This window comes from Cynocephalus volans, chromosome 16 (assembly GCF_027409185.1).
Source record: "Cynocephalus volans isolate mCynVol1 chromosome 16, mCynVol1.pri, whole genome shotgun sequence".
Classification (NCBI taxonomy): domain Eukaryota; kingdom Metazoa; phylum Chordata; class Mammalia; order Dermoptera; family Cynocephalidae; genus Cynocephalus; species Cynocephalus volans.
Window position 1 is genome coordinate 30,409,341 of NC_084475.1, and position 25,660 is coordinate 30,435,000.

The 25,660-nt window shown below is 43.3% G+C and overlaps 1 protein-coding gene across 6 annotated transcripts in view; it reads left to right on the top strand.

Annotated features, from left to right (window-relative positions):
• LOC134365111 (transducin-like enhancer protein 1) overlaps positions 1-25,660 on the top strand; it is an 82,849-nt gene that overhangs the window by 50,993 nt on the left and 6,196 nt on the right. For 3 of the 6 annotated variants that reach the window (XM_063081288.1, XM_063081290.1, XM_063081291.1), the window contains exons 9-15: positions 2,589-2,705; positions 5,945-5,998; positions 6,515-6,667; positions 8,050-8,194; positions 9,193-9,383; positions 10,819-10,895; positions 23,910-24,159. In XM_063081288.1, the coding sequence (XP_062937358.1) occupies positions 2,589-2,705; positions 5,945-5,998; positions 6,515-6,667; positions 8,050-8,194; positions 9,193-9,383; positions 10,819-10,895; positions 23,910-24,159 (987 nt within the window). The remainder of the gene's footprint in view (positions 1-2,588; positions 2,706-5,944; positions 5,999-6,514; positions 6,668-8,049; positions 8,195-9,192; positions 9,384-10,818; positions 10,896-23,909; positions 24,160-25,660) is intronic. The other 3 variants (XM_063081289.1, XM_063081292.1, XM_063081293.1) reach the window with 1 other exon arrangement.

Sequence of the window (25,660 nt, forward strand, 5' to 3'; positions counted from 1 at the left end):
AACAAATAAGGGAACCAGAAAAGGTAAGGGTCCCCTAGGCAGTTGTTAAAAACTGGAGTGGATGCTGTTGCTGCCAGTGAAGCTCATTAGGTTGGAGCTATTTGCTTACATCAGGGACAACAACAGCAGTGTCAGGGCTGCACAGTCAGGCAATTACACACAGAAAACTGGGTTCACGGGAAAAAGGTAGAAGGAAGTGGTCTGTTTTTGGTGGGGCAGCCTGTAAGTCGAAAGCCTGCCACGTGTTGGGCAGCAGCCTGAGCTGGGGACCCCTGGGTCTCACAGTGGCTCTCCCAGGCCTGTCCAGCCCCTGTTCTCTGCTGCCTTGTTTTGAATCAGTTCTACAGCATCAAAGGTATGATGAGACATCTTGTTTCGTAACTTGTTGAAGACTGCCAGTTGAATGGGGCCAATTTTCAGATAAGCAGGGGTGCTAATTACTGGCCCTGTCTAAATTTAGAGACACTTGCAGAGCATTTCAAAACCTATTCAGATTATAAGCCTCATTTAAGCTGCTCAAGCGGAAATTACAGTAGTAACTCCTAACATGTAGACGCGGAGGCCTCAAAGCTTGACAGTCTTACAGGTTCAGCTGTAGAAATGTTATCGTTTCTAACAGAAGTTGTATTGTTTTTAATAGAAGTTTACTTTTACGTTCACAGTACCACTTGACATTATTAAAAAAATAAAAGCATTTAAAAACTGTTTTGGAATGGCCAAGTGGATTGGACGCCCAGTGCTAATGTCAAACAGCAGGGAGGGCTCCAGAGGCCAGCCTGAGAGAGACTTTAACTTTAAAATTGCCAGACACGAACTCTATGCCACGTTTTGCTGAGCACTGGGCAGATGTAAAGTTTAGCGAGACACAGCCCTGCCCTTGATGCATTTGCTCAGAGTCTGGAGGAGGAGACCTCAAGGCTGAAATAACCTGGAACAGAGACAGGCGGATTTAAATACTTTTCCCACCTGTGAGCAAATGCTGCTCCCAGCTCAGCTTTGCAGAGTGCACTGTAGCACTTTGCAGGAGTTTCCTTAAGTCGCCTGCCTCCTCTGGCAGGCTCTGGGTCTAGGTCTGGGTGGGAGAGGTTAGTTTTTAGCAGACATTTATCAAGGATAATTAGTTCAGGGATTTAGCCAGCTCACCTTTCAGCCCCAAACCCTGTGGTAAAGACGTTACTTTGAGCTTCTGTATATTGAATTGCGTGGTCCCTCCCACCTTCTTTTATCCAGGCCTCCCAGCATTTGTGTAGCTTGAACAGTCAGGAATAAAAGAGCTCAGCTCGCTTTAGAGTCAGCCCATGAAGTGGGCCAGGAGACCTCAGATTGCCTTCTGGTCCCCAGTTCTGGTTTCCTCTGCGTGTGGTTGAACCCGGAAGGCTCCCACGGTGGGGTCCATGTTTTTCACGGGGGAGCTTTGAGAGTAGCCACCTGGCTGGTTACCTCTGGCTGGGCAGGAGTGTAGACCCATGGCTTTTAAAAATGTACCATAAAATATTTGCTCCCACTATATACTTTTGCATTAGATGTCTCACTTAAAGGTTTCTCCTACCCCCTTCTATTTTAAATAGTGGTAGAGAAAGGTAACGTAATTGTCTGTTGGCCCTGGACACCCGCCTCTTAGTAGTTCTCCAATATCTTTCAGAAATTGGGGTTATCTTGGCTTTGTGAAAGGAGGTTTTTGCACAGCTCATTCAGCATTGTTCAAGGCAGCAACACATCACTGAACAAATTGCCCCTTGCATATGCTAATCCCGCACTTAAAAGAACTCTTTGTAACTTGGTCTGATGCTTTAGCCTAAGGGGAGATGGGAATTGAAGGGATGTCAGATCATGTCATGTGACCCCAAAATATCTAAAATGCCTGTTTCCTTTGGGTCAACAGTTCCTATCAGCATATGCGAATGAAAGTATCCTGTGTGGTTTGTGGAAAAGATTATTTCTTGTTCCTGCTTTTGTGTGTGGGAGCTGGCCTTGCTATTGAAGATTCGCTGGCTGAAATTCCCACTTTGGGTCTTAAATTTCAGTGCTATTGGCCAGGAACACCAAATCTTATTTTCAGCAATAAATTAAAAGAATTCAAAAGAGTTCCTTCATTGTTGCTGGAAAATGTGATTTGCTTTTTAGGAAACCATGCTATTAATCCCACCGCTTCTTTTGTGTCTTTTTAGAGAGGTACACATTGACTCTTAACAGTTACAGAATATGTCTTAATAGAGTAATCGCAAGCTTTGCTCATAGGCCATTTATTCCTGACCAGGAAGGCACAGTGGGAAGAATAAAAACACAACCACATACAAACAGCAAGCTCGTATTCCTGTAACAGTAAATAGAACAGAAGCACATTTTGAATGAGGCCTGAAGGATCCACCAGGCTTTGGATGGTTTGATTGCAAAGTCAGGTTCCCCTTTTAAGTGCATAAACCTCTATAAGTGTTTGCCATCACAGTCTTTAGATGAGCTGAATTAAAGAGAATGAAAGGCTGTGTAGGTATCAACTTTCTATAACAGTTCCCCACATCCAGATTGGGTTTTCATGTGTACAAAGAGGCTTGGGAACAAAATCTTTGATTAATTTTTTTGTCTCGCAGAGTAATTCCCTCCTGGTTCCAGACAGTCTCAGAGGCACAGACAAACGCAGAAATGGGCCTGAATTTTCCAACGACATCAAGAAAAGGAAGGTGGATGATAAAGACTCCAGCCATTATGTAAGTAAAGGACTTGAAATAATATTTGTTTGCTTACTGCTCACCTTCTAAGCGAGTATCCAAACGTACTGTAAGATCTTAGTGGTAATTCCACATTCCTTATAATAATACCATAAAGAGGATAGGTTCTTGCATTGTAGGATATTATTTCCCTTTAGGGCTGGAAGTTATGCTTCTGCCTGGTGCAGTATTACGTTTTAGACTTCTGCCTGTGCTGCTCATAACGGGATATGAAAGTACAGGGCTGGCTTTGTGGGCTGTGTGGTTGCACAGGACACTGTTCTTAGAATGGCCCTACCCGGTACTTGGTGTTATGCTCAGGTCTCACCATCTTTGAATTCTCAGTTTTTAAACAAGGGCTCTGCATTTTCATTATGTCCTGGGCTCTGCAAATTTGGTAGCCTCTCCTGCTAAAATAGAGTAAAAATTTTGGTGTCACAAATTATCTTTTTGGATGCTATCCTGATAATGTATTCAGGCTTGCGTTCAGGCTTGAGCTAGGTCTCAGGGCAGAGTTTTCCACAGTGATCTAAGTCTGTGGTAAAAATGGAAGAAACCTTGGGGTCATCTAGTTCAAACCCCACAGATGAGGACTGTTGTCACCAATATAGATAAAACCACATTTCAGGAGAGCAAGCCAGTCCAAGTGGCTGTTGGCTCTGGTCTGGGGTCATAAACATTGCAGCCTCCATGTGACTTGGAGTTGCCTCGGTAGTCCCATCTTTCAGGATGGATGTGTTCTCAGGAACAGTCTGAGAGCAGGATGCTGAATTGGGTCACTTTCCTGTCGCCCTTGGAGAAAGTGGTGTCGCCCACAGAGTGGCAGAGGTGTCAACTGTGCAGGCTGTGTCCTGTGGAAGTTCAGTCGCTGGGCCTCTGTGTCTCTTACTGGCTACCTCAAGCCTAGAGCCAACAGTCAGTAACGTTTCTCGAGCACCAGGCTGAGTTAGTGCCAGGTACCCTGTGCTTTTACACGGGTTATTTTATTGAGCTCTTACAACAACCAATGTATTTGGCATCATCACCTCCATTTCATAGATAAAGAAACTGTAGCTTGGAGCTTTGAACTGATTTGCTGAAGTTCATGGTTAGTGGCAGAGCTCTGAGGCAGCCCAGCTCCAGAATCCGTATTCTTAATCACTATGCTCAGATTTCCAAACCCAGTGTTAGGACTGGAAATTTTTCTAGAGGTCCTCAGATTGGTCCACACTTTGCACCATGGTTAGATAACCCCCTAAGAAACAAAAGTTATTATTTCTCCTCACCCCAGCCCCAACCTTTTTAACATGTCATTCTTCCCTTATCTGTTGCCCAAAGCTGATGTCCTACATGTGTACTTCCATTTGTGATATTAAATGTTTATAAGCAAGTCAGAAGGTCCAGGATATGTAGAAATTGGGAAATTTGCTGTCATATAATTCCATGTTGTTCTCGATGAGGCTCGTGTGTATGATAAGTTGTTTTAGTAGTGAGTGAGCTAGAATCTGTGGGTTGGCGTGATGGTTTTGTAACCTGCTTGTACTAGGTATGCCTGGTTGGATAGGTGGTTGGGGGCCATGTTTTGAGATTGTGTTGGAGAATCCAGAGCAAAGGCTTTAGTTCTCAGATCTTCTGTGACAGGCGTGTACTGTACTGTGAAAGTTTATATTTGCAGAAGGGTTCAATACAAAGCTAAGATTTAAATTACAGAAAACTTAAGGACGACTTTACACCTCCATTATAATAAAGTCATTGTTTGCTATTTTTTGCCAGTTCGGTCTGCACACTATGTTAGCCATTTTTATAATTTTTTTTCTAAAAGGGAAAAACTCTTAGTTTATATCATTTCACCACCACCAACCTTAACACTTGAGGGTGTGCTTTTCTTTGGGCTTTACTAAGAGAAAATGAATTTTCTTTAGTATTAGTTTTTTTTCTTTATTCCATGAAAATATTTCTTTGAATGGACTTGCTTTGGATTACCTAGGCTTCCTCACTAGTCGTAATTTTATGTTGTTACTAGTGAATTGTATGGTGCTTTTGTAACAATGACTAAAGTATATCTTGTAAGACACGACAGAAGAAAGTAAATTGGGTCTCCCATATGAAGTGCTTTTTGTGGTTAGAAAAAAAGCATTTAAGACCTGAATTTAGAGTTAAGGGTAAACTTTCTAGTCTGGACATGTGGGCCCATGGAAGACCAACATGGGTAATATTTGCACTTGTACATATTAATATTTCTCAAGTATTGTTTGTGTGTTATTAATTGACAGTGACACCAGTAAAAGAATTGTTTAGATCCTGAATTAGGGACCTACTTCCATTTCAAGAATTTAGATCCATTGAGCTGTCCTTCTTTCCCCACATGCCCCTTGTATTACTCTGCACCAAAGCACATAAGTCCTTTGGGTAAAGAAAGTAACTTTTTTAGCCTGCCTCAAACTTGAAGCAGGAGTGATCACATCATTAAATTGAACAGCTTTTCTGAATCTTTTCCAAACTCAGTGTGACCTTGGAGTTTCCTCTGATTAGCAAATTTTACAGCTGTATGAAGAGACTACAAAAGTCCTATTGCAGGATGCCAGTGTCCCCTAAATATTGCTATCTTCCTTCCATCTCCCCACAGATAATCTAAGCAGAAGAGGTTTATTCTTAGCATAAGGTTAGATCTTGGTTCCTTATTCTATCCAGTAGCTAGCTTTGTTGCTTTTAGGTTTGTATTTGTTTTGTTTTTTCACGGTAACCCTGTGGAAAAGTGGTGTAAGTAAATTTGTCTCTATAATCAGGAGTTGGCTGGCTGCCTTCAAGGTAATACATGTAAAAACAGTGACATGAAGTTGTGTACTTAATTTGAAAGCAGATGGAAAAAGAGCTCTGATATAAGGGAATGCGGATTTCTGACTATAAGAGGAATTTTAGATTACAGGAGAGATTGGGCTGTTGCAAACATTTATTGAGCCCTTACGGTGGCCACATATTTGCAGGTAGCGGTAGCCCTCACCTGTGAGCAAGTTGTGACCGGGGAGCTGGTTTGCTGCTGCAGCAGAATTCCTGCCTGGAGCTTTGTGTAGCCCCAGCTCAGCTGAGAAGAGGGGGAGTGGTATTGATTACCAGGGCTGGCAAGCTGGAAGAGCTCCTGCAGGCATGTCCCAGGGAGTTTCTTAACCTGTCTGCTACCAAGAACAATAGAAAGAGATTTAACTGGGCCTCAAATCCATTCTTAGCCTTTACTAAATGACATTAAAATTTCTTCTTTCCAGGACAGTGATGGTGACAAAAGCGATGACAACTTAGTTGTGGATGTGTCTAACGAGGTAACCATTCTTTTCATCAAACTTGATTTTCAGAATGACTTGAGTAGTGTTGTGAGAAAAATCTTAACAGTGAACGGATGAAGTAGAAACACAGTGTTTTGGTCTCTTGCAACTTTATAGATAAACCATTTAATGATTGTTCTTGTTCAGTGCAATAATAGCCTGACATCAACTTTTATTTTCTTTAAAAAAAAAAAAAATCTGTTTGCCTAGTCATTTTGGTTTTCTAAGTTGGTATCTGATTCCTCCTTCCTTCCAGTGCCTTCTAGGCAGAGTACCTGAGTGTGAGGAGGGTTGTGATTGCTTGTGGGTTGCTTTCTTTATGGTGTGCTCCCAGGTGTGTTTACAGACACCACCTTGTTCATGAAAACATTGCTTTAGTTACGTTGCACAGCCTGAGCTAAAGGACTTTCAGCGTTCTCCTTTAATTTAGAGTAGTGTGGAAGCAGAGTGTGTAAAGGGAAAGGGCTACCATAATGGGCTAAATCACGAAAATCTTTGATTATGTTCGTTCAGGACCCTTCTTCTCCACGTGCAAGCCCTGCCCACTCACCTCGGGAGAACGGAATCGACAAAAACCGCCTGCTGAAGAAAGATGCCTCGAGCAGCCCGGCATCCACGGCCTCCTCGGGAAGTTCCACTTCTTTGAAATCCAAAGAAATGAGCTTGGTAGGTAAAGAGACCTGGCACTTGCCTATTTAGCAGTGTGTGTTTGTGAACCAGAGGACCCTGAAGTATTTGAAATGGTGGCATTTTGCTGTTTGAGGGTTGTATCTGTAAGTGTTTAAAAGGGAAACTTATCTTTCTGTTCTTTGTCCCCATACAGTGTTTCCTTTTTCCCTGTCAGTCATCTCTTTTGGGCCATGATGAGAGAGCGTGAACAGGCTTCCATGTTCATTGCCTCCTGTTCTTGGCACAAAGCTCTCTGAAACTTCCCAGCTGAAAATTCCCAAACAGTTCAAACCTCTTATGTTCTAAGGGGTCCTCATTTTGTTAAGCTGGCCATTTGCCTGGTAAACTGACCCACAGTTTGAGGGCATGTTGTGGAGCATGCCCCCAGTATTAGGGAGCTCATCAGAATGGTGATGTGCACAAGGAGGCCCTGGGGGAAGCCTGGAACTGTTGTGGGTGCATCAGGGCCCATTCTTGTGGTCATTCATTCATTCAACAAACTTTGTGGCATGGGTCATCTCTTAACGCCTAGCAACCCTGCAGTTAATCCCTACACAGTCCCCCTAGGCATTATCCTATTTCAGTGATGGAGAGGAATGCCTGAATGACTTGCCAAGGCTATGCAGCCTGTCCCAAGATCCAAGGCCAGATTCAATGCTCTTTGCCACACCATAGCACTTCTTGGAGTATGTTTTAAAAGACATGAAAGGTTGAGAGGCAAAAGACATGTCCTGTAACCCTGTTAACTGTTTCGACTCCTGAAGGTGTTAAGTCTCTCATTTGCATTGGTGAGTCCACATTGATTATGTAGGCAAGTTGGCTGTGACACTTAACTCCAAAAGGTTATTCTTTTTAGGTATATATTTCAAACAAAATGATAAGCTAGTTCTAGGGCTTTTGTTTGTGAGATGCTGGTTTGCTTCTCATAAAATCGATGGGCCTGCTATCTTTCACTGTTAGTCTCAATCCCAGGGCTACATAAAGCCCAGACTAGACAAGGGGTCTTCCCTTGGACATTCTTGATGGCTGGGGCATGTATTTCTGAGTGATTGGGAACTGTTCTCCGGGTGGCCATCATTCTACATTGGATTTCGTCCAAAGTCCATAAGCCTGATGGAAAATACTTTTTAAAATAAAATCTGCGGAGGAAGAAGTGTGATCATGTTCTGTGTCTCTAGCTTGAGTTTTAATTCTGGCAGGAAGAGGAAAGGTCAACGTTTCTCGCTCACAAGTTAATGCTGTCAACATTGTGTGGATTTATGAAAATTGGCAGAGGGAGTAGCTAGAAGGTGCCCAGTGTCCCAGCTGCTGTTGTGATAAATTGTGTAATATGGCTTGGATTAAAAATAATACTCATTTAATTTGTTTAATGATACCAGCATGAAAAAGCCAGCACGCCTGTTCTGAAATCCAGCACACCGACGCCTCGGAGCGACTTGCCAACCCCGGGCACAAGCGCCACTCCAGGACTGCGTCCAGGCCTCGGCAAGCCTCCAGCCATGGACCCCCTCGTCAACCAAGCGGGTAGAGCCTTGCCTCTTGTTGGGCTGTGTTTTGTTTCTCCCTTTCCCAGCCTAATTTGTTGTCTGTTAACTTCTCCACGCATGTGAAATGCACTTAGGGCCACTCTCCTTCCTATCTCTGAAAAAGCCATGATAAGAAACAGATGTTTGTCCTTGGGTTTCAGCAGCTGCACCCTGTTCTGTCTCCGACTGTTTACATTCAGCTTTTCTTTTATTTCCAAATAATCTAAATCCTAGGGACTCCAGTAAAGTTTCTGATGATGATTCTGAACACATGCTCCTTACCAAACTCTCATTACGTGTCTGACTTTGCTAATATTGACTGAAACGGCAGGGTTGGGTGGCACAGGTGTGCTTCTTGCTGACTGTAGTTGGCTGGTTTTCTGCTGGTCCTTCCTTCAGGAGTCAGTGGTCTCTCCAGTAGGAATTGGGAGGGTTTCACTGAGACAACTTTCAACTTGATTTCCCCCATCGGGAAAGGAAAAAAACAGCAACCCGGGCCCAGAGGAAGAAAAGCACCAGAATATTCCTCTTAAACCTGTGCTTTGGTTTACATAAATCCAGGACTTGGTTTTCATTTGGAATTGCAGCCAGGGAATGGAAAGTTCAGACTGAAGGAGAAATCTTGGATTTTATTAAGAAAATCTTCTTTTGATATTAAGTCAAATAAATACTGAGTGCATGTGCCTTGGTTGTTTTCCTTTTGTAAATTGGGTACAGTGATGCCACTTAATTCCTGAGGCTTCCCAGTGCTGCCAAGTATACCAATGAGAAAATGTGCAGGTTGTGCTTCCCTGGGGTTCTTTTCTTTCCTGGAGATGAATTCAGCTCTGGGTAGGAAGAATGGATCCAGCCTATGAATTGGAGGTGATTGCTCCTGTCCCTGGAAGCCTTCTCTCTCCCCTCTTCTTCCTCCCTTCCTGTGTTGAATGACACTTAATAGATAACACTAAAACTGCTGGTCAGGTTTGAGTCATGGGCGCTTGTGTTTCCTTTCAGCAGCTGGTTTGAGGACGCCCCTGGCAGTGCCCGGCCCGTACCCTGCTCCCTTCGGGATGGTCCCCCATGCGGGCATGAATGGCGAGCTGACCAGCCCCGGCGCCGCCTATGCCAGCTTGCACAACATGTCCCCCCAGATGAGTGCCGCCGCTGCCGCAGCTGCCGTGGTGGCCTACGGGCGCTCCCCGATGGTAGGCCACCGCCAGCCCCACACCGCTCCAGACACAAACCCAGTGTCCTCCCTCGCTTGCCTTCCTCCTGCCAGCTTTCATCAACACACTGGGCCAGATGCTTTTTGTTTTACTGTTTTCATAGATGAAAAAAGGCAGCGTTTAGAGGCTCCTTCAGTGGTTTAGGGGACATCTGGTTTGCTCCCACCAAAGTAGAATTTTTTATTTGAAGGCAGTGAAATGATTCAACTGGCTCACAGAAGCCTTTTCATTTGTTTTCTTGAGCTGTTTTCTTTCCTCTCTTTAAGCCTCAGGAAAAAACATTCAAGAAGCCACAGCTTTCTCTTTCCGTGCCTGTGTTACTCTTCACACATGATAGTGTGACTCATGTGTAAGAAGTGACCTTGGTGCAGCAGGTAGAAAGACAGGTGGTGTGAGGCCATGGGGTGTGAGGCAGGCTCTGCCTTCTGCCACTATGCAAATAGCCTCATTTTTGACCAAGAATATGCAGAACTGCATTTGAAGGGTATGATTGATTGTGCATCATTACTGACTGCATCAGAAAAAGGGTGTAGATTATCACCCATAGCAAATTAATGGCCTCGAATAATTTCTACTGGCTGTTTGAAATGTCCCATACCTTTCCCTCTTCTCCTCTCTTCAGATAGCATTACCTCCAATAGTTTGGGGTGTTATTAGAGTTCCTTGTTGTTTCCTTATGTTACACTCATAGGAAAGGCTGTGCAGTGTAGGGCAGAGAATTCAGGTGAGGAGGGCTGCTTAGAATGCTGTCCTGAGGGTGCACAAAGTAGGGTATCAACAAATGAATCCTTAAGTATTAACTTAGGCCAGTGCTATGCAGCTACAGGTAACTTTCCTCCTTGGGGACATTTGGTAGTATCTGGAGACATTTTTGATGATCACAACTGAGGGGGATGCTATTGGCACATAGCGGGTAGAAACCAGGGATGCTACGGAACATGCTCCAATGCCCCAGACAGCCCTCCATGAAGAGAACTGTCTGACCAAAACGTCAGTAGTGTCAGAGCTGAGAAATCCTGACTTGCACATTGATCTCTGCTTGCTCGGGCAAAGGAGAACGTCCTAAATCTGCAGGAAGTACAAGGGCAGTTCAAAAAGTTTGTGGAAAAATAGAAATAAAGAATACGAGTCTTTCCGTGAACTTTTTGAAGTACCCTTGTGTTTACCATGGGAAGCTGATTCTCGGTGCCTAAATAGATCCACCTTCCCAAAAAGAAGTGTGTCTTGTGGTGTTTAGAGGTGGTTATATTACTTCTCGCATTACTTTTTCTGTTAAATGTTAGGCCACGTTACTATTCCTTCCCATTCATATTGCTTTGGGTATATATGAGTTTCTATGAAAAGTCTTTGTCCATGTTCACAAAGTGCCTGCCTTGCCTGAACTGAGTCTGCAACATTTTACCTTTGTTTCCAGGTGGGGTTTGATCCTCCCCCTCACATGAGAGTACCCACCATCCCTCCAAACCTGGCAGGAATCCCTGGGGGGAAACCGTAAGTACCTCTAAGGCCTTGGTTTTGCTTTAAAGGCGGTTTACTCCAGTCATGGGTATTAGCAGACTAGAATTCCAAAGTGAGCATATGCTTGGGCGTTTCCAAGGAGATTTCTGGTGTCTTTTCCTGAGGAGTGTTAACACTTTCTATAAATGGCAACTTGTAGGTGTCATGCCTCTGTCCGCTCACTGTGGGTGATCTCATACATCTAGTTATTTCTGGGGAGAAGTCATTGGGGTGGGGGTGAGGTGGGAGGAAAGAGCTTGGAGGAGGCTGGCCCTCGTGCTTGACCCTTCTGCTGTGCTTTGCCACTTGGTTAGAGGGTAGCTGCGGAGGTCCTGTGCAGTGCTGTGTGCCATGGGCAGTGAGCTGTCATGAACACTTGCAATCTCAGAAATTCAAAATGTGTCATTTCTTTACCGGACTCAGTGCCACCTTTTTCTTATGTTAGTAGAAATGAGTTATTTGAAGGATAGGTTCTGTTGGATGCCAACATCCCAGGTTGATCCCCAAGTAAAGTTTTAGTGAGTACTTTAAAGCAAAGAGGCCTTTTGGGGAAGTAAAAAAGTAGGTTAAAGGGCACGAAAGCATTCAGAATTTGAAAAAACCCAGTTGGTAGTTTTCCTGGGTCACTGAAAAAATTCCTGCTCTCCATAATGGTGGTAGTAGTTAGAAGTGCCATTTCAAAGAATTCCTAAAATTCTCAAGTTTTATACAAAGCAAAATTGAAATATGAGGGTCTTACTTCCTAGCAAATACTCTGCCTTTCTCTAAGACAGAACATGGCAGAAAGCCTTTTCCAGTGTTGTTGACTTTTCTAAATAGAGGTGCCAGTAGCATGTGTCTTAGACCTCCAGTTTGTATGTTACACCCCGTGCCGTCACGTGGTTGCTTTCGGCTTTTATCTGTGTGCATCACTTGCACATCACAGTGCATTATTTTGAGCGATCCTTTCAACTACATGTCGTCCTTGTGTGGATTTGATTAGAGCCTTGTTTCAAATAAACCATCAGCATAAGAAAAAATTGAATTCCTTACCCAGTCACCTGCCTTTTAGGAGAGCACATTCTCATTGCTCCACTTTTCATGCATTGTAATATCTATTTCACGGTAATTTGATGCATGATGAAATCAAATTCATGAGGCTTTTGTCTACACTAGGAATTAGTAGAGATGTTAAGAGTTTAAGGTGACATCTAGGCCCAGGGAAGAACGAGATGGTGGGGTGGGGTGGGCAGTGTTGCCAAAAGCTTACTTGGCGGATAGATCGCTTCTGATTGTACCTGTGAACTATCGTGTTTTGTGTTTTCTTGGGAATGTCCCCCTGCTTCCAGCCTGGGATGTCCTCAGGGAACTGCTGGGTATTTCTTATCTGTGGTTGCCAGCACTATAGTGTTGAGTGTTGTACTGACTGGTGAATGGATGAAGGGCAGACGAGTGATGTGGCAACAAGAAGCAGTAATAATAGTAGCTGATGAATCTTTGGGGGAATAATAGACAAGTGAGGCCAAGTTCAGCCGACCCTTAGGGAATGCAGTTTCAAGAGAGGTATGGGTTGTGTCCAGCTGCCAAAACCCCACCTTGAGTGTGATCTGTTAGGCAGTTGGGGGGTGGGCAGGTGGGGGTAGAGCTATGAGCTGTCACGCTGGTATGTAGGCCACAGTTAACCTGGACCCTGTTCCTTACCATTGTGTGCATGTGTGGGTATGAGGGTGTTAATAACATCATTAGATGCAAAAGACAGTGTGGTGTGATGCTATAGATAGGGCCAAAAATATTTATATCCTTTGCTAGTGAGCACCTTGCATTCCTTTGTGTTCAAAACTGTGAGCTAGAATTACAACATGCCTAGGGACAAGGACAGTGGACATAGCAGCAAATTTGTGAGACTTGTGTTTAAGGGGGCTTTTCTAGTCTTGGTTAAAGTGGCCAGTGGTCTCTGGATCTGAGTGGTCACTGCTCTCTCTAAACTAGTTAACATATATTTTTTAGGATTCTTTTTGTTTGAAGTGAGCCAGATTATGTGAGGGAGATAGAATTAATTAGTGTCAGTGGGAATCTGGGCTATATAGTCTTATCCCTGTGTTGATCTATTAATTAGCATGACAGAACTTGCTGTTCTTAGCGCTTAGTAAAGTAATACTGCCTGAGGCGGTGCCTCTCAAACCACTGTTTTTCTCCATTATCAGAGATTGATACTTTTGTAACAATAAAAATGAATGGAGGATAAAGGTACAAAACCCAAGTCCTGACTTCTTTGTGTTAGGAGTCAACAGTTGTGGGCTAACTGTCCCTTGCTGTATAAATGTTTCTAGATGCTTACCCTCGTGGCAGACAGTGGTGGATGTTTGCAGACCACACGTTGCATTGGGCTGGTCTGAGGCACTTAAGTGAATTGAGGGCGAGTGGTACGTGCAGGGTGTAGTGAGCACAGTGGTTAGGGTTGTACAGATAACTTATCTGACAAGCACCCGCTAAAGCATGTTTGGGTCAAGCAGGTGGAAGGCAGGCTCCTCCTGGACTGGAGCGAGGAGGAGCAGCGGCTCAGACTGTGCAGAGTTCCGAGTGCTCCCTCCCTGCCTTTGCGGACCTGACGATGTGGTCCTTAAAAGAATGATGAATACCGGAGCTAAACTTGGAATAACTGCTGTGGGGCAGAGCACATATAGAGAAGTGACAGAAATTAGGGTGAGGACGACGTCAGTGGAAGCTGAAGCAAGTACAGAAAGGACTGAGTCTACTGGGGCGCAGGGACAGGGATGGCATGTGTCACCCAGGGAGAAAGAGCTGGGGGAATCACATGCACATGGGTGTGCACCTTCCCATAGTGTTCCAGCCAGAGTTCAGTTGGGGCCTGGAGGAAACTGAAGCCTGATTAGAGTAAGTGCTCATCTGTGGTTCAAGTCCACTGCGACAGCCTCGCCGAGTGACGGTGCCTCTGCCCATGCATGTCCAGCTATGGGACCTGTGGCCGTCATCACCATGTGAAGACCCATCCTGCCCTTGAGCTGAAATTTGTCTCCCTGGCATGTGGACCCATCAATCCTGGTTCTTTCCTGCCCCCTGAGACCACACAATGCACAGCTAATCCATCATCCTCTGACAGCTCTTCAGATACTTGGAGACCTCTGTGGCACCATGAGAATTTTCTGTGGCTGAATTTGTCCATTGCTGTAGCCCTGTCTGGGGTATGATGTCAGGTTCCTACATCATCTGCTCACTAACATCTAGACGCCGCCTCCTCAGATTGCATGGAGACCCACAGCATAGGCGCAGAGGCCCTATTGGGAGTTCACAGCCTTGCTTAGCAGTGGTATGTGGGGAGGAAACGTATCTCGTCTATCCTCTTGGTCTCCAGCTGGGCCCAAGAATGAAACTGACATAAGACAGGTTATCAGGAGAAGAGTGTGCAGGTTTTCTTAAAATTTTGCATGTACGTGGTAGGCCTCCCTCATGAGAAGAGGAAGAACCCAAGAAGTGGCTAGAGCAGATGGCTTGTGTACCTTTTATACAAGGAAACGGCAAATTTGTGAAGAAATGATAAGAGAAAAGCATTTGGGCTGGAGGCAGTAGATTGTGGGGAAGTGAGGGAGAGATACATTGGGGGAAGACTGGGGAAGACAGGGTTATTTTGGTAAGTTTGTTTGTCCAGTTCCATCTCGGTGTCGATTCCCAGACTCTGGTGAGAAGCATGTTCTTCTCTTCCTCATACAGGAAAGGCACTTTTCTCCATGGAAGTTTGATGAACTGTTTTTGTGTAGAATGGGGGAGTTCAGAAAGTCCTTCCTGCATCTTTCATTTCTCAGGTGCCTTCAGTTCAAAATAATAAATATGCCAAAGCAGCCTATTTTGAGGTTTCATGTCCTGAACTTATAAATTCTAAGTTTATAACTTATAAATGCAGAATTATAGTAGAGATAAGAGCATTATTCTGAACCCTGTTCTCTGCTTCCACACCCTGTTCTATGACAGGGTGGGAGGCTGATCCCATTGAGGAGGGCCAAGGATGAATTCCCTGCAGAAGTATTTTCAGAGCTGCATTAACCCAGTAGGGGCAGGGAGTGATTCTCTAGCGGGAGGGACCAGCTGTGCAAAGGCCCTGTGGTCACACATAGTTTTTATCAGAGTGGAACAGAGCAAGATAAGTCATGCCACCACCATTCCACACTCTTGTGTCTAGTGTTGCAGTGCCCTAAGATCTCAGTAGATTTTCCTAACCAGTCCAGTCATTTTTCCTCCCTCCCTCTCAACCACACCTTAGCCTTAGATTCTTCCTTGTTTAATACATTATTTTTTTTAACCCAGTCTTATTTTTTGTTAAAATTCTCACCTTTCTTATACCCACTTTTGACAATACAGTCCCAGATGAGTTTGGTCTCCCTTCTTCCCACCCCAGTCGAATTGCTGTCAGTTTATTCTTACTGTTCGTTTCTTGCTCAGAGATCTTCAAGGCCCCACAGGTAATATCGCCCTGTATATCTTGAAATACCATGTGCTGACCAGATGAGATAACTTCGATTCTCTGATGGTGCCCGCTGCCTCCACCTGGAGCTCCTGTCCTGCTCACTACTCTCCACCTGTTCCTGTGCAAGTACTTTCTAACCCTCAGAGACCACCTCAGTGACTGCGTTCAGGAAGCCCTGGCAATTGCCTTCCCATATGTGATCTCTCTCCTGTAGCCCCTTGTGGTGTCTTTTGACATTGTTACACTTTACCATGGGCTGTAGTAATCATGTGTACAACTCATGTTTCTGTCTGCCTCCTCCCCAGTAGAATTGAAGTTCCTGAAGCCTGCTTGTCCCCTTGAGCAGAGATACTAGTGGCATTGAATAAGTGGGAGATAAGTCCTGGCCTGTGTAAGACTTTGTGAGTCAAACTTTTAGAACAGATTCATATTTTGCATTTTACAATTAAGTGTTGACTTATTAAGAGGTAACCCTGACAATTGTTTTCAGACCCTTGAGGATAGATTTAATTGGTAGTGTTTAGTCAGCTTAACATGAATTTGGTTTTAGTTTTAGGACATTTCTCCCTCCGAGCTCTGTGGAGATCACTGGTAGGAGAAATTCCAGTTTAGTTAGACTTTTTTTCTGGCCCTGTAGCACTGCTTTTCTCCCCTTAAATACCTGGGGGCTCTTCTCTACCTGCCTCGTGTAGTAGCACCTAGAGGTCAGTAATAACTCAAAATAATAATAGTTTGGCTTTTAAGATTCTAGGTTAGTTCAAGGTTTCTTTACCCTGTGTTTTAACACCAGACATGTAATTCAGAAATCTTCTACCCACTTGTTTAGTGTTTAAATAAATCTTTAAAGTACCTTTCTGGATTTAGATCTTAAAGAGAAAAGAGAATCTTAACTACATTTGGGGTAAAATTGCTTCTCAAGAAAACATGTTTTGCAACAGTGATTAGAGACCATTCCCAGGTATCACATCCAGGCTTCCAGCCAAGGAGACATTTCAGCAGCCGGGACTTCCCCCTCTTCCCCTACTTTTTTTGTTCCTGATCTTTCTTCTGGTTCTTCTGCTGGCTGTGCCTACATTCTACAGCTGGTTTATTTAGTGGGTTTGAAAATTAATTCTGTCCTCTTAATTATTTGGTATGATTGTATTAATCAGGGTTGTCCTGAAAAACAGCCAGTAGGATAGATATAGATAGATTTAAGAAAGAGATTTATAATAAGATTAGCTCATGTGATTATGGAGACAGCAGTCCCATGACCTGCCATCTGCAAGCTGCAGGCCCAGGACGGCCAGTGCACTCCCCATCTGAGTCCAAAGGCCCAAGAACCAGGAACCTGGAGTCCTGAGGGCAGGAGAAGATGGAAGTCCCAGCTCAAGTGGAGAGCGTGTTTGGCCTTCCTCTGACTGTTTTGTTCAAGTCTTCATAGGATTAGAGGATGCCACCTGCCTTGGTAAAGGTGGATCTTCTTAGTAGTCTACCTGTTCAACTGCTAATCTCTTCCAGGAACACCCTCACAGACACACCCCAAAATAATATTTACCAGGCATCTGGGCATCCCTTAGCCCAATCAAGTTGGCACATAAAATTAACCATCACAATGATATTTGGATGTTTTGGGGGGTCTATTAAATGCTAAAAGTAGCATGCCTGTTCTGTGCTTTATTATTGCCCACATCAGTTTTAGTTTAACTTCTGTTTTTCTACCCTCTGATCTAGGAATGTGTGGCTAATTTCTTGAAAATATATTGAGGTGAGGCCCTTTCTTTTGATGTCAACAGTGTTTAGCTAAAATTGTCACTCCCTTTACTTCTCTCTCTCCCTTTTCACCTCTTCAGAAATGAATTCCAGGTTTAGTACATAAATGCAGTTTGTGTGTTTTTTGTATGGATAATGCTTGTAGTGGATGGTTCCTTTGCTAGAATATTTGAATTGAGCTTTGGAGCAGCACTACTTTAAACTCTTCTTTGTTGTACTTTTCATCCAGGAATCTCTCAGTTAGTATCTTTGTCTTGCATGGGAGCCTTGTTCCTGCCCCAGCACATTTAGAAGTTTGGAAATATTTAACTGATAGAGGAAATAGGTTCTAGAACTTAGAATCTTAAATGCTGACTTTGGCCAGAGAACATCCTCACTTCTCAACTAGGCCATCTCTTCCTGTTTACTCTGCTAGTAATCTTTTTTTTTAATGTCCATTTTAAGAAGTTTTGTATTTGCCTTTTAAACAAATGAGAATAGAAATGCATTCATCTAAATAAGGAAACAAAAAGTGTCCCATCCTAATGCTTTGAAGTCCTGTACTTGTAATTTAATTGTTAATGAAGTCCTCTTTTGATGTAGAAATACTGTCTTCTGAATAAGGTAGAAATTGTGCCCCGATTTGCACATTTGCTCTGTGGGAGGATGCCAGAATACCAAAGTGGAAAAATCTTGCCAGAAGTAAAGAATTTTATAGATGTTGTAGACCCTAAAAAATGTTAGAAGTAAAGCCTGTTATACTGACAGAGGAGATTTTACCCATAAGCAGGTGAGTTATACACCTAAGGACCTACTTTCTTGTCATGAAATCTTAGAATAATTAGCCTCCGATTTTCTTAAGACCTCCACATCACTACCCACCCCCCTTCCACCACCTTTATTAGTTTTCAGGCTAAGAGTATCCTCCAAAAATAATAAATTGCATAATTCTCATCTGTGAGCCAGGTACCCCCAGCCCTCAAAGTGTCCTGTGCCCACTCTGTACAGAACCACACTGACAATGCTGACTTGCTGGATGTCGCTCACTGTGTGTAGAGTAGGTGTCTCCATCCTGGTGGCGCCCACATTATCCCACTTGAAGGGAACATGTCAGAGGAAGTGCTGACATGAAAGCTGAGGTGAAGGTTACGAGCTCCACTTTGTAGTTGGCCTGATCTGGACTGAAATGTTGGCTCTACCACTGCCTAGCTGGGTGGTGGTGGCAGGTTACTCATCCCTTACTTAGGGGTAGTAAACTCTTCCTATAACATAGTAACTAAAGGTCGGGTATATATTGTGCTTGGCACTTCTCTGGACGTATTTTCCCATGTGGCTTCATTTACTACACTCCTCAGCAATCATGTTCATGGGCTAAATGTTGTCAAAGCACATTGTTAAAATAAGGAAATGAGGCCCAAATAAGTTAAACGTTGTCTCCGTGTCTTATTGATGTCTAACCTGCAACTGCAGCCTGTCTCCTCACGTCTTATACTTCATTGTTTGGTCGTGCTTTGCGATGCCCGGGCACAGGAGTGAGCTTGTTCCTGTGCCCTGTGGCTAATTATGCCAGAACTTGCTTTGGGCAGGTCCTGCATCCACTGGATTTGGCTGACTTGGAGAAAAAACGTGTATTTCACTCGGTTACTATATTCATTTTTGTTGTCTAATTCATCTCTCTAGGGACTACTTTTCCCCCTTGGGGAAGCTGATACGGTCTCTTAGTGACATTTGCTGTGACTGCTAGACATTCCTTGGAAAAAGCTGGCTGGCATAACCCAGGTGGTTAGAGGACTGCCCATCTTCTTGTTTTAGCTTATTTTCCTTGCCAGAGCAACCTTTCATGTCTCAATGTATAAGTGATTAGTTAGGAGTAGACTGTGTTTGTTCTGATTCATTGATGGAGAAGCAGATATATATTGGCTGCTGAAGTCATGACACCTGTCCCTGAAGAACTCTGGAACAGGAAGACAGAGATGCCCACAGTGTGATAAATGCTATAGTAGGGATTTATAGGAAGAGCTAGGACCCTAGGAAAGAAGTGTTCTGTATGGGGAGGTCGTGGCAGGCAGAAGGAGGGAGAAGGTGCTGTTCTAGGCAGGAGGGAACAGTTTATGCAAAACTTGAAGATGTGACAGCATGTGATATTTTAGGGGACTAACCTGTTCCACACGGCTAAGATTTTAGGGTCACATGAAATGAGACCTGTTGACACTAAACTGTAAAGAGCCTCATGAGCCCTAAAGAGCTTGAAGACTGAGTGAAGGTTTTTGACATGATTATATTTTTGATACTTGTCAATACAGCAAGAAATGTCACGTCAAGAGTGCCAAGTCCCCAGCCATTGTCTGCAGGGTATGTGGTTCTTCATTACTGATTACTTGGTTCTGCCACCACAGTTTCTGTCTATTTCCAGCAAATCAACAACTCTGTAAACACCTGTTTTCCTTTGGCCACAGAACACAACATAGTTTTATTAATAGGTGCCGGTCTGCAACCCGCTTCCCTGGAACACAGTCTTGTTTTCCAGTTGGCCACTGCCACGAGGAACCCCAGTGGACACTCTTTTCTTATAGATCCTTCACCTCTGCTGTGTGCCAGTAAATGAAAAGCCCCTTGCTCCGAACAAGTTTTGATTTCATTCAGTTTTTAAATCTGTGAAATCTAGTGGGCTTTATTCTTTTCAATTCTACAACCAGATCTCAGAATCAGAAGCGATCCTGATCCATAGGTGCTTGATTCAAAAAGCTGGGTGGGGGTCAGGGCTCAGTTAGATGTGGGTGGGCTTTGTAGTATGGCCCCCAACAAGGAGTCCACAATCCTATCCAAACGTCCTTCTGTCCTTTTTGGACATTTGTTCAAGTCTTTGCCGAGTGCTGTCTCCCCCACTCTCACCTTTTATGATTTATGAAGTTTATGATTTTCTTTGCCTGGTCGTGGCCCTCGGGTTCCTGATTCCCACCCTGCATCTTCCTCCTGTTCTGCACCCCCTAGCCCACACACTTGTCTACTGGTTGAGATAAGAGCTATTGATTCAACATATTCACACTTTCCCTTTTTTAAAGTCATGATGGTTTCATGATACTGTGATTTCCTGAGGACCCACTGCAGGTGTCAAGTGCTGTGTTAAATGTTTTTGCAGCTATTATCTTTTTTAATCCTTACAACAACTTTATATTTCATTATAAGGTGACCTTTATGTTTTGTTATTATTTCTATCTTATGGATCAGGAAACGGATACATTCTAGGCCACAGACTGGCCGGTTAGTGACACCACAGTCGGTACAGCTGCGAGCCAGCATGCCACAGCTGAGGTCTCCTTAACACCATAGTCAGGGCTCTCGACTTGGTCATGTACCTGATCTAATGTGTTAATTGGTTCAGAGCCCTCCCCTTGACTTTTGCTTGAATAAATAAATGATCTAAACTTTAAAAATTCACATATGATATACATACAGAAAAGTGCATGAGACAGGTATATCTCAGCAGCTTTTCACCAAGGGCACCCACCCATACAGCCAGCCCTTGCCGGGATCGGGAATGGAGCAGGACTGTCACCCCAGAACTGTGCCCCTCTTGTACCTCTTCCAGTCTCCAAAGGTAACCACCACCCTGATGTTTAGTACCACAGGTGAATTTTGCCAGTGTTTGAACTTCTATACATGTAACCATACCACGTAATATTCTTTTGTATCTGTCCTCACCGTGAATTCAGGCTTGATGGATGTTTCTAAATACTCACTATCTGTTTATAAATCCCCCTTCCTGGTTGGTTTTACTTGTCCTAGTTCCTCAAGCAGTAGAGAAGGTGAGTTTCCTTTTATCTCTTTAAGATTGTCATGATGCGCCATCAGTGTGGCCTTTTCTTGAAGTTCCTGTTATTCTTGAAGGTGAATAACTAATTCCAGACGGTCTTGTTTGCTCCTCTAGTTTTTTACTTCCTGTTGATCCCTTGTTGAGACCCTGAGCCGTTTGCGTGTTCTGGTTTGTTCGTTTGATGAGGCTCTGCAGCACAGCAGGCTGCGCTGGCCTCCTCCGCGGCCCCCTGTGACTGATGCATTAACGTCCATAGGGACTTCTCCTGGGACGGATGGATGTTCACAGCTGCTGGCAGCAGTTTGCTGCACTGTGAATCAATTTTAAATTGCCTCAGTATGATGATCGTAGACCTCCTGTGCAGTTTAAAGAAGAGGACACCTGGGAGAGAAGTGGACATCTTTTAGAGACCAGCATACAGATTTCCTGTCTGTACTTTGTGTGTCTATATTAATCTGGAACATTTCATTCTATAATAAGCAGGGTTTCAGTTGAAGCAAGATAAAGTTTCGTTCCCCTGAAAAATCTGGGATTGCTGAAAGTTCCCCTGATGGAACTTTGCCTTACCTGCAGGTGCCCACATTGGTTTAGGCGCACAAGGATAAACTAACCTGTACATATGCCATTTCTCTCACAGCACAAAGAGCCTGGAGAAGCAGGTTTTCTCCCCACCTTGAACACCATTCTTACAAAACATGTGCAACTCAGCTGTTTAGTTTTATGGAGTCTCACTTGTCATTTCTTCAGTATTACCTGGATATTCACTTGTGATTTCTTACCCAGAGCCTGGTGCCTGATTCTGTGTGATATAACTTAGTACTGGACTTTGTCCTATGAGAATGCTTTGAAGTCCACAATTCTGGTAAGATGCGAACAGACCACAGTTCTGTGTGTCGTATTCAAGGGCAACAAAGTGCTATTTGATTACAGCTCCCTTTGTCATAATGGTAGTATAGGTCCCTGTTCATCTAACTATAATGTGCATATATATGGAAATAATCATGTGGACTTTTGATATATTCCTAAGGACACCAGAGAATTGTCTTGGATAAAAAATTACGAAATTTAGTGGTTTGGTGATGTGAGGGCTTTGCCCTGTATTGTTTAATATGTATGTTTATTTGCCAGGACATTCTGCATGGTTCCCATCATGTGTGCTTGGTTATTCAATTTGAGAGTAACATTCAAGTATTTAGGCCAAATAGACATTTAATATTAGTTATTGGAACCAGTTTTCCGGGAAATAACAGATATCTAAGATTGTGTCCTTTACTAGAGGGGAAGGGAAGTTTAAAAGTCTTTATTAATTTGTTATTTTGCTTTTAAGGGAGAAACTGATAGTGTGTTTTATTTTCAAGCTAAAGTATGTGTTTTAAGTGCAGGCTAGTAGAGACCTAATGCCTTGTATTAGTTTTCAATATTGTGCTTGTAAGGTTACTTTACAAAATTTGAGTTAGAATTAAAATGAAAATTTAAGCTCTGTATTGGTACTCCTGGGGTTTACATATGTAAAGGTATTAATGGCTAGTTTCAGAAGGGGCCCAGACTTACCCCAGGGGGTTATGGGAAGGGAAAGCTGTACATACTCCATTTATTGTTCATAGTGTAGATTTCTAGGTCTCCTAGAGGTGCCCCAGGTAAGAAAGTGAGAGTAGTGTCTTCAGAGTGGATGTGCGTAATTCTGTCAGTTGGGATGTGGAGTGAAAATATTAGTACTTTTATTTCTACCTTTCTCTGAAGTGTCGTGTCTTGTGCACGTTTTATAATCATAATATATTAGCTCTTGGAGTTTAAATCATTTACTTCATTGGAAGAAAAAATATGCTTTGAATTTTGGTGTGGAAATAGAAGGGTACAATTAGGATTAGGTTTATTTATATTTAACAGGAAAAGAAAACTTAGCTTAAATAACATGGAAGGTTATTTTTCACTCCTATAAAGACACTGGCTGTCAGCCCAGGACAGGTATAACTGTCCCATAGTGTCACCTGCATCCTCTTTCAGTTCTATCCCCCTCAGCAATTGATTTCCATTGTCAGTGTCACTTTCTGGCCCAAAAGGGCTGCAGCAGCTCCAGCCTTCTTACTTATAGTTCAGGCAGTGGGAAAGGAATGAGAGAAGAGGTCAGAGATATCCCTTCCCCCCCCCATCTTTTTAAAAATTAATAAGCTATTTTTTTTTTACAACAGTTTTAGATTCCTAGCAAAATTGAGCAGAGAGTACAGAGAGTTCCCATAACCCCCATCCATCCTTTTTTGCAAGTTAGGAACATCCGCAAAGACACCCCACCAGCTTCTGCCTGCGTCTCATTGGTAAGAACAAGGGCACACCTGGCTAAAGGGAAGAAGGGAAGAGGAGTCTTTTAGGTGCAAGCTTTGCTGCCTTAAATACGGTGGGGTTTGTGAGCAGCGTAGGAAAGGGCAGTGGGTGAGCAGTACGCTTAAAATCTGTTACAAAGCATTTGCGGTAAGAGAATCTCTTCTTTCCTGTTGGTTATGCAAAAGACAGTTTAGGTCCCAGCCTTAAACTTGTGTGTTTGGAAAGCTGTTTTTTGTTTGTTAATGTTGAAATACACTGTTTACTGTGTGTATTATTATGAGTTCTTAAGGGCTTCATCTTAAGCACCAAAAATAATCATTTTAAATTATACTAAGGAATCATACAATTATGCAGGGTACACAGAAGGAGGTATTTTATGATAATTGGGAAGCATATTAAGTGTTTTATAATGGTGTTTGAGGGAATGCTTTATAGAATGGATAAGCACAGTTTTTAAATCTTAAAAATATGCGTCCTAAATTTCTGTTATTTATATTAAATTTGTTCCATCAGTAAATACTTTAACTTGTACTGATATCGAAAGGAAACCATAACAAGGGAATCTTTGCTTTTCTTAGTCTTTCTCTTAGAACAGTGCCAGCGTAATGACTGCTTTATGATAAATGTGTTTTCTGTCTTCTCTCCTGTCCTTCTCCCTTCTCTCCAATCATCCCTTCTCCAAAAGTGCATACTCCTTCCACGTCACGGCAGACGGTCAGATGCAGCCTGTCCCATTCCCCCCTGATGCCCTTATTGGACCTGGAATTCCCAGACACGCTCGCCAGATCAACACACTCAACCACGGAGAGGTGGTGTGTGCGGTGACCATCAGCAACCCCACGAGACACGTGTACACGGGTGGGAAGGGCTGCGTCAAGGTCTGGGACATCAGCCACCCTGGCAATAAGAGTCCTGTCTCTCAGCTCGACTGTCTGGTGAGTGAGCAGGAAGTGGTGCACCAGGGTAATTTCTCCCTGGAGACCCAATAAGGAAATAGCTGTCCTGGTCTGGGTTTTATTCCCATTACAAGGAAGTGGAAGCTCCTTCTGGTTCCTGTGTCAGCTATTTTGCCCCCCACCCCCAACCCATTTCCTTGAATGTGAAACTTTCATTTGTTGCTGTTGCAGTGGTTAAATCCCAGAGTTGATGGATTTATTTTTTTATTTAAAAAAGTATTTTACAGTGGTTTACGGAAGCTATCTATGGGGGGGGGTGTCTGTTATAAAGGGGGTTTCCCATTTAATGGACAAAAGCACAGCTAGGCCTGGACTCTGATCCCTGCAGTCCACTCAACTTTTAATTTCCCTGTAGCCTTCAGATCAATATTGAATAGTAAACATTTGATAACATGGCATAAAAAACGTTCTGAACAGCGTCTGTGTTTTTAAGGGAGACCTAGGAGAGCTGGTTTGGTTTTATTACCTTAACTTCAGGAATGGGTTAAAAGGATTACAATGCAAAAAATCAGGGTAGCAGTCAGTAAAACAGCAGCAATGCGAATGCTTTCCTTAGGCACATAAGCCACCCTCCCCCAGAGTCTGAGAATACCATTTTGCATTTTTCAGGGACATAGAACACGCCAGGACATGTTCTGATCTCTAAACTGTAACCCCAGGATTTACAGACCACATACCATCGGCTCTAAGCAGCCTTGAGGCTGCCCTGCCCCTGGGGTGGTGTCTGCCTGCACTCTGCTACTGCAGATGGTGCAGTTTACGCACTGCCTGCCTGGGAAATTGGGAGGACTCTGGAGAGAATATTTCCAAAAAGCAGAATGGCCATGTTTCTGAGACACAAAGACTTTTGGAGGGTAGTTTTTTGTGTATTTTTTTTTTTTAAATCAGGTAACTTGAAAATATCTTCATTAATGAAACATAGTCTGAAATTCTGTAATAGTAGAAATATCTTGTTTTGAAGTTATGTTCTTCAAGTTTCACTAATACTGAAAGACAGGCTATTATTAAAGCTTGTAAAAACTTCATCTGTGTCTGTTTGGGTTTAAGTTGGAGGATAACAGTTACTTTTGGGGGGGTTGGGTCATGCTAGGTCCCACCCTCTGTTTTCACATGTGTTGGTTTTGATGGAAAGATGCCTCCTTTTACTGGTGTCTTTGGCCTTTGGATTGGGAAGTCTAATACAGCAGTAGCCGTGTTACAGCTTGAGATAGCAGTTCCATTAAATTCAGAGATAAGAACCCTTCTGACTGTTGCAGACACCATGCAGCATTAGGAAATGTTAAGAGTAATGTAAATGAAAATATTGACAGTGTGTCTGCAGCTTCCAAATAGTAAAACTGGAGGATGATGAGATAAAAGGTATATAAACTAGCTTCAAAAGTGGTTTCTTCAGAGAAGTACGTGAACACCTACCTTACACCTAGATAATTTCAGTTCTGTCTGGGAAGCAGGAAATCGGGAACAGTTATCTTAAGCTTTC